A 12904-nucleotide genomic window follows, 5' to 3' on the forward strand; every position below is an offset into this window, starting at 1 on the left:
TGAACTGAGACCTACATTAGAATGGACACCTTCCTACCCGAGGGCTTGTGAAGGGTGAGCTGCAAAAAGCCAGGCAAATGTCCTAGCTTGGAATGGATGACGTAGACTCTGAGGATAGAGTCCCAGCCCTCAGGGGCCATCTTGCTTCTCAGAGTATCGGAGGGCACACCTGGTTGGAGCCCTGGACTGCTCTGTAGCGTTAGAAAAAGGAAGTGTTAACATGAACTCTGAGTTGTGCTCCTGAAGCCCTTCAGGATCAGTACTTTTATCCTTCACATGGGCAGCATGAGACTAGATCATTTCTTACCTTCATTCCGAATCTCCTAGCTCCAAAGCAATCTGGAAGCCCGCCACCCTGGATGGGCATTTCGGTTTTGTTCCAAATTTGGGCTAGAGGTAGGTTGCAAATCTCATCACTGATGTTAATATAAAAAAATATATTTAAGTGACATATTCTGCTTCTTTTAATGAGTAGCGTGAAATGCCCATGACTTGAAGAATTGGCATTCTCAAGACAGGAGAAAGAGGAGAAATAAGTCCGTTAATTTCAGCTTTGACCTACATCACCATTCTTTTTCAATAGGTTTAGTTTAACTTATTTGTATAAGAAAAAACACAAATGTCTCTTCTGTCATTGCCCATCAGATACCAGGCTCTCTGCCAGGGAGAAATGCAGTCCTATGCCCACACGACCCTCTGCTCACCCCACTGAGAGACACGTGCTGGGGTTGGAGAACAGAGGCTACATACCTCACTGAGACACATGCTCTGGGGTCAGGGAACAGAGGCTGCCCAGATGTGAGGTAGGAACAGCCAGCGGATGGATGGCAGACAGACGAAGCCTTCATCAGCCTCTCTGTTCTGGGCACAAATGCAGAATCTGGCCATCGGCCTGACTCAGCTCAGTCCGACAGCCCCTTCCCACTCTCTCCCCACTACTGTTAGTGGCCCAGTGGAAACTTGCCCCTTGGCTCCCACCTGGACTCTACCATTCATGGGGACCTGCACTCATGACAGGTGCCTGGACCCCTCCTTCTGGGATCTGCAAACAATGACCAAGATGCCAATTTTGACACAAAAGTCAGGAGCACTAGGAAGGGCTGAAGCCTCTGCCCCTCCTCATGTCTCCTTCAAAGTGATGGCTCCAACTAGGAACTGCACCAGAGCAAGCTGCCCCCGCCCCCGGCTCGTCTAGACAGAGTGGCATGTGTCTGTGGTCCTTGGGATGAGTCCACCACAAAGCTAATGCCTTTTAATTCTCATGCACGGTGACATGAGGAAAAGAGAGGTCACATATAAAGGACGATGCATTTTGTGTTTATAGCTTCTTATTGTTATTGGATTATTAAATGTTTCTTCCCCGTCAGGAAATTTAGAGGATGATTAAAGAAAACAAACACTTTAACTGCCAACCCAGGTATAAATCAAAACTATAAAGTATCTCCCTGGGACTGTTATTTCAGAAAATTAATAAGAAAATTGCACTGATGGAACAGAGGGTGTTTAAATAGAAATGGGACCTGGCTACTCAGTAATGGCAGAATCACTGGGAGATGAGGACTAGTGAAGCTGGCTGTGGCTTATCAGATACTGCCTAATATTGACTATTTTGCCTGGTGCCCAGTACCCATGTCTCCCTAGGTGATCAACTTAAACCAGTTTAAACCAACTCAATTTTTCTTGCCAGCAGTGGGTTTAGCCACGGGCATATGATCTAATTCTGACCAATGATCCATTAATTAAATTTGCTAGCAGAATTCTAGGGAAGGTATTTTTGGCTCCAAAGAAACAAAGAGATGGGTTCCTGTGTCCTCTGAGCACCGTGGCATCTGGATGAGATGTCCGGATCTGTTGCAGCCATCCTGTGACCAAAAGGGGAACCTGCCTCATGGCCAAGAAAACAGAATGAGGGTGTCAGGGCAGATTTGGGAGAGGGAATGTCCTCGGCAACATTGCCAGGTGACAGCCTCAACCGAAGCTGAGGCCGCTCCACTGCTATGCCTCTCAGCGAGATCACGCCGTCTCTGCTCATTTATATTTATTTGTCAGTTTCTCATCTCACTACATGAAACCAAAAGCTTTCTAACCGATACACTACACCTTTTGATAAAAACTGCACTGGGTTCTGGGGCTGGGCCCTCAGTGGCATTCACTATCTCTGACTGGGCTGGCCTTCTGCAGGCTTCCTTGCTCCCCTACCAACTTCTTGAGGTCTCGACTCTGATGTCAGCATTTCAGGGAGTCGCCCCTGCCATTTCCTTCAAGCTGTGCCCCATCCCAAGTCCCTCTTGTGGATTATTGGTTTTTTTTCCTCCAGAGCATTTGACATGATACCACATGTTTACTCATGTCTGTTAAGTGTGATGTGTTTGTTTGGCTTATTATCTGCGTCCTCCCATTAGCATGTAGGCTCCGTGGAAGCAGGGACTGTGCCTGTTTTGTTCACTGGTGTATCCCCAGCTCCCAGAACGATGCCTGGAACATTGAGGGCATTCACATGTTTATTGAATAAAAGGTGAATGGATAAATGTGAGTGCTTTTCAGGATTGTTGAGAGATTGTATCACTCCTCTGCTAAACTGTCCCAGCAGCTTCCCAGGGGAGCTGGGATGTGACAGGTGTTCCAGCCCCATGGTGAGTGGGCCCACTCTGTTCTCTGGCTTCCACCAGCTCTCTAGCTGCTCCCCATCGCCCCTCCCCTATGACACCCCCAGTATTAATCTGTTCTCATGCTGCTGTGAAGAAATACCTGAGACTGGGTAATTTCTAAAGAAAAGAGGTTTAGTTGACTCACAGTTCAGCATGGCTGGGAGGCCTCAGGAAACTTACAGTCATGGAGGAAAGCAAAGGAGAAGCAGGTACCTCTTCACAGGGTGGCAGGATGGAATGAGTGCAAGTAGGGGAAATGTCATACACTTATAAAACCATCGGATCCATGAGAACAGCAAGGGGGAAACCACCCGCATGATCCAATCATTTCCCACAGCATAGGTCCCTTCCTCAACACGTGGGGATTATGGAAATTACAATTCAAGATGAGATTTGGGTGGGGACACAGCCAAACCTTGTCACTCCCCATTCAAACACACCAGACTCATCTCTCCCAGGACTCTCTACTCCCTGCCCTCTGCCTGAAACAACCCTCTCCACCCACTGTGGTTACAACTACCTCCAGCATCTCAGCCTCAGAGAGGCCTGTGCCGGCACCCTGACCTGCCCTCACTGGGCCCAGCCCTGGTCTTGCCCCACCACCTCTACCATCTTTGTGTCTACCACCTGTCTAACTGTTTGCACAAGGAACCAGACCCTGCAGGCTGCCTCCCCCTTCCACATTTGTAACAAAAAAAAGCAAGACTTTCTTAGCCACAGACCCTGCTCCATGTGGCCATGGGTGCCAAGAGGGTAATCCTAGTCCAGCCCTGGGTGCTGAAACAAGAACCACAACAGGTCCCTTCCCCTTTTCTCCCCAGCCCAAGGCAGGTCTGGGTCTGGGCGTTCAGTGATATTCTGGCCAATTAGGGTGAGGCGAAACCACCGCAGGCGGGTGGGGAAGGGTTTTCTCTGCTGACAAACAGAAAAACAGTCTTTGTTTCTCCACAATACATTATCACTGCTACATATGATGCCCCAACAGCAATGACACGAACAAGCCGCAAAGCACCCCAGGAAGAGGAAGACGGCAGAACAGACCAAAACAACTACCGCCCCCTCACCCACGACGACGTCTGACAATTATGTCTTCGAACTGCTGAAACCGTCCAGAACCTCCCTGTCTCTCTAGAGTTGAGTAAGAAGTACATTTGGAGACTGGGTAAATTTGGGGGCTTTCTGTTGGCAGCCAGGTACAACAGTTCTGGGCCTGATGCCCCCCTGGCAGAGTGTAAACCGCAGGAGACGTGGGGCTTCTCCTCTCTTATTCAACGCTATTTCCTCAGTCCCTGGAAGAGGGTTTGAATGTTGTCGACAATCAGTATTTGTGGTGAATGAATGAATGGAAAATAATAAAGGTAAAATCACATGCCGAATCTAAGGAGTTGTCTCCATTTGTTTAATTTCAAGTTCTTTCTGAAACTCCAAGAAGACGGAGCTGCCCCCTTCTGTAGGCAGAAATAGGGAATGGGACCGCCAGAGACTTTTCTTTCTACCGTGAAAGCAGGATGAAGTCCAGGCGGAATGAAACCAGCATCGATGGACGGGAAGAGAGGGGTTATTGTGTTCCTAGCCTATCACAATATTGGACGTTGGCAGGTTCTTCAGGGACAACGTTATAAATGCTGATCTCATAATTTCAGAGCCAGTTTGAGGAGCTCTGGGTTTGACAGCTTAAAGATTTTCGTTGGCGTGTGTAAAACAGCATCTGCCAGCGGTCTCCACCTCTGTTAGAGGGGCCTCACTGGGGGCTGGGGCTGCCCCAACTTATATGCACAGTAAACCAGCCAGAGCTCTAAGAGACGCAGAAACATTGCTTCCCAGAAAGGTTTCTCAAACAACAGTACTCCTGTACACCCAGGCACAGAAACTAAAAAAATCTTGGTGAAACAGGCATTAGTCAGCATGAGCCCCTGGAAACCAGTTTCCCCTACAAATGTCTACTGGTGACACTTGATGACAAATTTGGAAAATAATATAGGAATTATTATATAATTCTCATACCAAAACCTTGAAAAGGTTTATGTTCTCTTCAAGCCCCGTAGAGCACATGGGTTTACGTTCTCTTCAGGTCCTGCAGAGCACGTGGGTTTGAACCAATCCCTCATATCAGCCCCGCAGAAGCCAAGCCTCAGCCGCTGGCCTCAGCACCCCTGTGCAGTGTCGGCTGAGTGGGGTGTCAAGAGCAGACGGTCAGCCGGGGCGACCGGACAGTGGAGCGCTGGCTAGGAAGGGGCGGCACTCACACCCCGGCGTCATCACACTCCCCAAAGCAGGACTCCCACCGGGCCAGACGGTGATAGGTGGACCCAATCTTGGTGAAACAGGCATTAGTCCCCTTGAGCCCCTGGAAATTACACAGTTTCCCCCACAAACGTCTACTGGTGACACTTGAGGACAAATTTGGAAAATAGTTTAGGAAGCATCCAAATGCTCATGCCTAAGCATTAGAGGTGACATCAGTGGCTACATTTGATAACATTTAAGAGATAGTATTTTCATAGATTTTAAAACTATTTTTATACAAATCTAGGAAAAATCAAAGTCAAATTCATGTTACAAAGAGCTGCAAAACCATTTCTACTCACGGTTATACAATTTCCATGAACACACAGCTCTTGTTCTTCGGGTGCTACAGTGAAATCCCTCACGTTGCTCCAACTCACACAAAACTCGAGTGAACAAGTTATTTTTGTATTGCAGACCCTCGAATAACTTTCATTGCCCTTGTCTTTAGCACAGTCTCACTTTTTCTAAAAGTGATAAATTCCAGGCACCATAAAAACCCATCTTCGACAATCGGTTCTTTCAGCTTATGAAATGCTGAGCTCCCTTTGCCAAAACCAGGAGCAGAAGGAAGTTGCCACTGGTATTTGATGCTGTCCACGTTTCCACCCTGGCACTGGGCCCCAGAGCCACTTTTCAGATTCTGAGTGGGGCAGAGGAGTGGGGCTGCCTGTGAAGGCGAAGGCCCTGCTGCTCTCCAGCTGCCACTCGGGCGGTTTTGGAGGCCATGAAAGAAATGGTTTCCTCCAACAGCTGAAGCGGAATTTCACTCTGTCGCCCAGGCTGGAGTGCAATGGCGGATCTCAGCTCACTGCAAGCTCCGCCTCCCGGGTTCAAGCAATTCTCCTGCCTCAGCCTCCCGAGTAGCTGGGACTACAGGCATTTGCCACCACGCCCGGCTAATGTTTTGTATTTTTACTAGTGATGGGAGTTTCACTATGTTGTCCAGGCTGGTCTCGAACTCTTGACCTCAGGCAATCCACCTGCCCCGGCCTCCCACGGTTCTGGAATTACAGGCGTGAGCCACCGCGCCAGGCCCAGCCACTGGTTTTTATAGGCACCTCATGCCGCAAGAGCAGAGGATCGCCCTGTGCTGGGTGAACGAGACTTGGAGCCCCAGACCACCCAGGTGAGGAGGTGCAACACCCACAGCTGATGGAGAGACTGTGCGAGTGTGTGGGGAGAGTGTGTGTGTGAGTGTGGGTGTGTGGGGGAAGTGTGTGAGTGTGGGTGAGTGTGCATGACAGTGTGTGTGGGAGAAGTGTGCAAATGGGCATATGTGTGAGTGTGGGGGTGTGTTGGGGGAGTTAGTGTGGGTGTGAGTGTGTATGAGAGTGTGTGTGAGTATGGGTGTGGGGGAGTATGTGTGTGGGTATGAGTGTGTGTATGAGTGTGGGGGGAGTGTGCGTGTGAGTGTGGGGGGAAGTGTGTGAGTGTGGGGGGAAGTGTGTGAGTGTGGGTATGAGTGTGTGAGTGTGTGAGTGTGCATGTTTGGGGGATTATGAGTGTGGGTGTGTGCGTGTGGGTGTTTGGGGGATTGAGTGTATGGGGGGGAGTGTATGTGAGTGTGTGTGAGTGTGGGTGTTTGGGAGATTGTATGAGTGTGGGTATTAGTGTGTGAGTGTGGGTGTTTGGGGGATTATATGAGTGGGTGTGAGTTTGTGAGACAGTGTGTGTGTGTGTGTGAGAGTGTGGGGAGTATGTGAGTGTGGGTATGAGTGTGTATGAGTGTGGGGGGAGTGTGTGTGTGGGGGCGAAGTGTGTGAGTGTGGGTATGAGTGTGTGTGTGAGAGAGTGTGGGTGTTTGGGGGATTGTATGTGTGGGGGGAGTGTATGTGTGTGTGTGTGAGTGTTGGTGTTTGGGGGATTGTATGACTGTGGGTGTATGTGTGAGTGTGTGTATGAGTGTGGGTGTTTGAGCAATTGTATGAGTGTGGGTGTGTGAGAGTGTGTGTGAGTGTGTGTGGTTGTGGGAGGAGTATGTGAGTGTGGGTATGAGTGTGTGTGGGGTGAGTGTATGGAGGGAAGCTGTGTGTGGGTATGAATGTGTGAGTGTGGGTGTTTGGGGGATTGTACGAGTGTGTGGGGGGAGTGTGTGTGAGTGTGTGTGGGGGTGGGGGAGTGTGTGTGTGCATGTGTGAGTGTGGGTGTTTGGGGATTGTATGAGTGTGGACGTGAGTGTGTGTGTGTGAGAGTGTGTGTGTGGGGAGTATGTGAGTGTGGGTATGAGTGTGTGGGGGGGAAGTGTGTGTGTGGGCATGAGTGTGTGTGTGAGTGTGGGTGTTTGGGGGATGGTATGAGTGTGTGTGTGGGGGAGTGTGTGTGTGGGGGAAGTGTGTGTGTGTGGGCATGAGTGTGTGTGAGTGTGGGTGTTTGGGGGATTGTATGAGTGTGGACGTGAATGTGTGTGTGTGAGTGTGTGTGGGGAGTATGTGAGTGTGGGTATGAGTGTGTGGGGGGGGAAGTGTGTGTGTGGGCATGAGTGTGTGTGTGAGTGTGGGTGTTTGGGGGATTGTATGAGTGTGTGTGTGGGGGAGTGTGTGTGTGGGGGAAGTGTGTGTGTGTGGGCATGAGTGTGTGTGAGTGGGTGTTTGGGGGATTGTATGAGTGTGTGGGGGGAGTGTGTGTGAGAGTGTGTGTGGGGGTGGGGGGAGTGTGTGAGTGTGAGCGTGTGTGTGTGAGAGTGTGCATGTTTGGGGTTGTATGAGTGTGTGGGTGTGTGTGTGAGTGTGGGGGCAGTGTGCGTGCACGTGTGCATGTGTGTGGGTGTTTGGGGGATTGTATGAGTGTGTGTGTGAGTGTTGGTGTGTGTGTGTGTGGGGAGTGTGTGAGTGTGCATGTGCGTGTTTGGGTGGGGGATTGTATGAGTGTGGGTGTGAGTGTGTGTGTGTGGGGGACTGTGTGAGTGTGCATGTGAGTGTGGGTATTTGGGGGATTGTATGAGTGTGGGTGTGAGTGTGAGTGTGTGTGGGGGGGGAGTGTGTGAGTGTGCGTGTGCATGTGTGGGTGGGGGGATTGTATGAGTGGGTGTGAGTGTGTGTGTTTGAGTGTGTATGGGGGGAGTGTGTGAGTGTGGGGGTGTGTGTGGGGGGGAGTGTGTGTGTCCGTGTGAGTGTGCGTGTATGAGTGTGCATGTGTGAGTGTGGGTGTGTGTGAGTGTGTGTGTATGGGGGTAGTGTGTGAGTGTGCGTGAGTGTGAGTGTGTGAGTGTGTGTGTGAGTGTGTGAGTGTGTATGGGGGAGTGTGTGAGTGTGAGTGTGTGTGAGTGTGTGTGTGTGAGTGAGTGTGTGAGTGTGTATGCACGTCGGGGATGTGAGGGTTCTGTTTTCCTGGCTTCCACGCCCCAAAGCCTCCCATGGTCATGGAGATGGGTGCGGCCTAGTTACCTTGTGGATGTGCCGGGAATGGGGCGCCCGGTGTCCACCAGGACGCACCAGCAGTACCCCGTGGAGGGGTGGCACTGCACTGGCTTGTAGAGGCCGCCGTGCGCACACTCAGGGATCACCACGTTGTCGTTCTTGGGCTGCTTGGCTTCCTCCAGGGCAGACTGGTGCTCTTGGTCACAGGATGACACTGCGGGGAAGAAGGAGGCAAAAGGTGAGCAGGATCCAGGGACGTCGTCCCACATGCAGAGCTCCTGGGAGGCCACAGAGAACTGCCAAGAACGGTGTGGTCCTCCTTCACCCCGGGGGCAGGAGGGCCTGCCAGCGTGGGGGGCACAGCGGGAGAGGCAGAAACTCATGGGGAAGCTCAAGCAGCTCCAATTCCCGCAGCCTGGAGTGCTGCTGTGATCCCGGAACTGTCAACAGCATCCCCACAGCGATGGACATTCCTACTCAACAGGCAGCACAGCTCACAAGTCAGCATGGGCAGTCGCCTGGGAGAGGGGATCCACGAGCAGTTCTGACGCCCGCAGGACTCCTGAATGTGACCAGGCAGAACCAGCCCTGTGGCTGGAACTCTTCTCTGCTCCCTGCTCTGAGCCACCTGTCATTGAGGCTGGAGACTCCTCAAAGCGGGCCCCAGGGCGAGGTCGTGTTTAGACTCCGAGGCTCCCTGTGTGATCCCTCTGCCCTCATTCTCAACATGCGGTTCATCGCCGCCCCCAAGCCCCAAACGAGAGGATGACTTGGAAGAAAATCCACTCTCTCACCTGGGGCCTCCCCAAGGTCTGACTTAGGACTAAGCAGAGCAGGTGCAGGCTATCTAAAAGTTGTTCAGCCCCAGATCGTGGAAATTTCCACTGCACTATTTCCAAACCAAGCTTTGTTACTGAAAACTGGTAAAGAATAATAATGAGAGGTATTCACACTCAGCCTGTGAACCAGGCATTGTGCTACATGAATACTGAACTCACTCACATGCAAATAAAACAATGACAAAAATTCTAGGACCTCACATCGCCATGTTAATAAACTCAGTTTCTCCTTGTGTTTAGGTATGTATGTCTGACATCCATCTTCTGCCCGAAATAGTTAAGCCAGGAATACCTGAGAATGAGTGCGTGCTGGCAACCCCTTCCTGACTGGCCCTCACTAGGGTGAGAGCAGTAGCATCTAGGAATGAAAGCCCATGTGACCTATTGGTGGCTGCAGCAGGAACACGCAGGTGGAGCGGCAGGGGCAGCCCCTCTGCTCAGCCTGAAGGGAACTCGGGCTGGGACGTCACGAATCTCTCCTACTGGAAGTGATTTTCCACAAATGGTGCTTTAAGACTGCTTTGAAGCTGATTAGCTACAGTGTACAGTTTATAGGGCTTTTATGACCCTAAAGGGGATATCAGACAGGTGGGACACATTAGGAAGCTGATAAGAGCTGCTCAGCACCGCCAAAGCTGGTGTGGTGAGTCCATATCACAGCCCAGCATGAAGGATTGTTCTGGGGATTAAAAGCGATTATAGGTGCATTGTGTCATATTGACACAGTTCCACAAATGTTAGCTATTGCTTTATTTTTCCAATGCTAAAAGGATGCCTGGCTTATAACAGGCACTCAATACATTTCTTTTGAGATAATAAATAATTGTGATGGTATTAATGGAAACCACCCTGATTTTAGCATATCTAGCAACTCTGTTTAACATCTGAGGATAATCAGATACATAATTTTATGATTAGTCCATTACTGACTATATTACCAAATGTTACTATTAGATTTTGTAAAAGCATATACGTTTTGTGTCTTCACTGCAAGAACGTAAAAACAAATGTTACCTTTTGGACTCTCCCCTATAGCTCTATTCCAAAGTGACTAACAATCACTCTCCCCTGGTGATCTCATACGCTGTATTCAGACACTTGAAAGAGAGGATGATAAACATTAAAGTGAAGTCATCGTGTCTGCTCAGATCAACATTTTTTTGAATAAGCTCAGAACTCACGGGTCATTCAAATCTCACAATAGGTGCTCAAAATCCGTTTAATGAACAAGAGAAGAAGCAGAAAGAAATCTGTCAATGACTGAAGTTTCATGATTCTGTCTTATAAGTTCTGTACTTTTTTGTGGGCTCCAGGTTTTGCTCAGCAAATGCACAGGTGAATCAATAAAACCCACCTCTGGGTTATAGTAAAGAGGCTTTTGCCCCAACGATAACAAGGAAACTGGTAAGAAAAAAAAAGGACAATGATTTGCATTTCTCTCTGAATTGCTCAGTAAGTTATTTTAGGTCATGGAAGAAACTGAGAACAGCAGGGGTTGCGCTAAATGTTTCTGGAGGTTGTTGCTTTGCAGAAATCCTCAGAGCACATGGTGCATCACTCAATGGAACTGCATCTCCAGAGAGCAGCCGCTGAGGATGGCGGGAACCGCCTCTCCAGCAGCACCCTGGAAACTCAGCACTGCCGTGTTCACGTGACACCTGTTCGTGCCTCTCCAGCAGCACCCTGGAAACTCAGCACCGCGGTGTTCACGTGACGCCTGCTCATGCCCCTCCAGCAGCACCCTGGAAACTCAGCACCGCGGTGTTCACATGACGCCTGTTCATGCCCCTCCAGCAGCACCCTGGAAACTCAGCACTGCCGTGGCGCTTCTTCAGAAATTTTATTAGTGCACAGAATTTATGGTGCGATGATCCAGACACGAGACAACTTTCTGCGCTCTATCCAGGGACATGCTGCAGCTATAGAAATCATTCTCGAAAATTCCTGAAACGTCTCTCTTGAGGATTTTATGTGATATTTGAAAGCTTATCATAAGCAAAATAAGATGGATTAAGTCAACCTCTTAAAATTTGATGAGCATGATATAAAATATCAAAGCTATTAGAGCAGAGTCAGAAGAAACCTCGTGTTTGTTTATATAAACATCGTGGTTGATGAAGGCTGTTAACCCATGCAGTTTTATCTGATAAACCTGGCTCCATGAGGGAACTTCAAACTCATTGGAGAAATGCAATTCCATTTTCTTTTAGTAAGGGCCACAACGGAGGCAGAAGATCTTTAAACAAACCGATGACGGCCCTTGGGAAGAGAAGGCCACAGAACGTAATTTCCACGTGTGACTGTCACCTCCCCCCGGGACATCCCAGAACGCAGCGTTCTGCAGGCAGAGCTGACTGGGGTGGTTCTCTCTGGCAGGAAACAAGTCCTTATTCTATAAAGGACTTAATCGCGCCGGTAGAGGGAGGCAGGAGGGGTGAATGCGCACATGACAGGTCCTGTGTCACGACAGCACAGGAGATTTCCGTCCTGGGAGGCGCACGGGGCAGTGACTGCAGGAAGGAGCCCAAGGAGGAGGAGCTCAGCGATCCTCTAGAAAAATGCCCTTGAGGCCTTGGGAAGCATTAACGGTGCAGGAAAAAGGGAACTGAGTGAATCTGAAGACTGAGAGAAGCAGGATGGCAAGGGTAGAGACAGGGAAATAGGGAAGGAGAGGCTGTTTCCAGGATCGTGGTGGAGTCACCGGCGGGACCACACGGGACCACGGGGTGCATTACACCGAGGTGGGAATGTGGAGACACTTGGCTCTGTTAAGTGGGGACAGGGAACCAAAGTTAAAGTTTTCAACTAATCATATTACTATTAAGTTATGGTTGATTCTAGATGGAGTAGGCTAAGCTTCCAAAAATGACCATGGATAGAGAAAAATAAAGCTAGAAATTCTGGAAATAATTCAGAAAAAAAAAGTAATAATGATTACAAAGTCCCTATTGCAATATTCCATTTTAATATATTAGATGAAAATATGTCACTTTTTTTTCCTATTCAGAAGGCCCTTAACTACATCATTTTCTCACATAATAAATTTTGAGGAGTTAATGTATAAAGAAAAAATAATCTGAAAGAAAAAAACACAAATAGAAGCAATTCCGACATGAAGGCATTCAAGAGGCTGACTTTTAACGCACACACACATACATATATATAATATATATTACTTATAGTATTATATTAATTATATATTATATGAACAACATAGAATATGTATAATTTATTATTCTCCCAAATTACAACATTTTTAAATTTAGTGTATTAAGTTCATTCTCACTCAAAGCTTTGACTTTGCCTCAATCTGAAGGTTTCTGCTGTTGCCACAGTCAGTGACACCCCGTTGGTACTCAGAACCCATAAGGAAATGTATTAATTCTGCAGTATAAGTTCTGTAATAATTCTGTAGTATAAATGTGATTGCATGGTGCTCTCTTTCATAGCTAGTTCTATTGCGTGGTTTGTGCTTTTCTAGTTCCACCAGCATTGCCTGTGTGCTCCCTGCCCTGACTGCTGTCTGAGGCTCAGATCCCTGGCCTGCAGACCTGTGGGCCTCATCCTGAACACACTCCCGAAAAGTAATTAGCACATTGGAGACAGTCTTCCTCCATATTGTCTCATTAAATATTAGGCTAGAAACATGATTCCAATTCCAATTTACTTCTATAAATGTTGTTTTAGAGAAACACAATTTCAATTCCAATTTACTTCTATAAACTCTAACTTTTATAGAAATATGATTTCAATTTCACTTCTATAAATTTTA

General features: G+C 48.5%; 1 protein-coding gene across 2 annotated transcripts in view; it reads right to left on the reverse strand.

Annotated features, from left to right (window-relative positions):
- The window catches only part of LOC105487594 (SPARC related modular calcium binding 2), a 218206-nt gene that overhangs the window by 59866 nt on the left and 145436 nt on the right, over positions 1-12904 (reverse strand). For both annotated transcript variants that reach the window (XM_011751084.3, XM_011751085.3), the window contains exon 8: positions 8321-8507. In XM_011751084.3, coding sequence (XP_011749386.1) covers positions 8321-8507 — 187 coding nt within the window. The remainder of the gene's footprint in view (positions 1-8320; positions 8508-12904) is intronic.

This window comes from Macaca nemestrina, chromosome 5 (assembly GCF_043159975.1).
Source record: "Macaca nemestrina isolate mMacNem1 chromosome 5, mMacNem.hap1, whole genome shotgun sequence".
Classification (NCBI taxonomy): domain Eukaryota; kingdom Metazoa; phylum Chordata; class Mammalia; order Primates; family Cercopithecidae; genus Macaca; species Macaca nemestrina.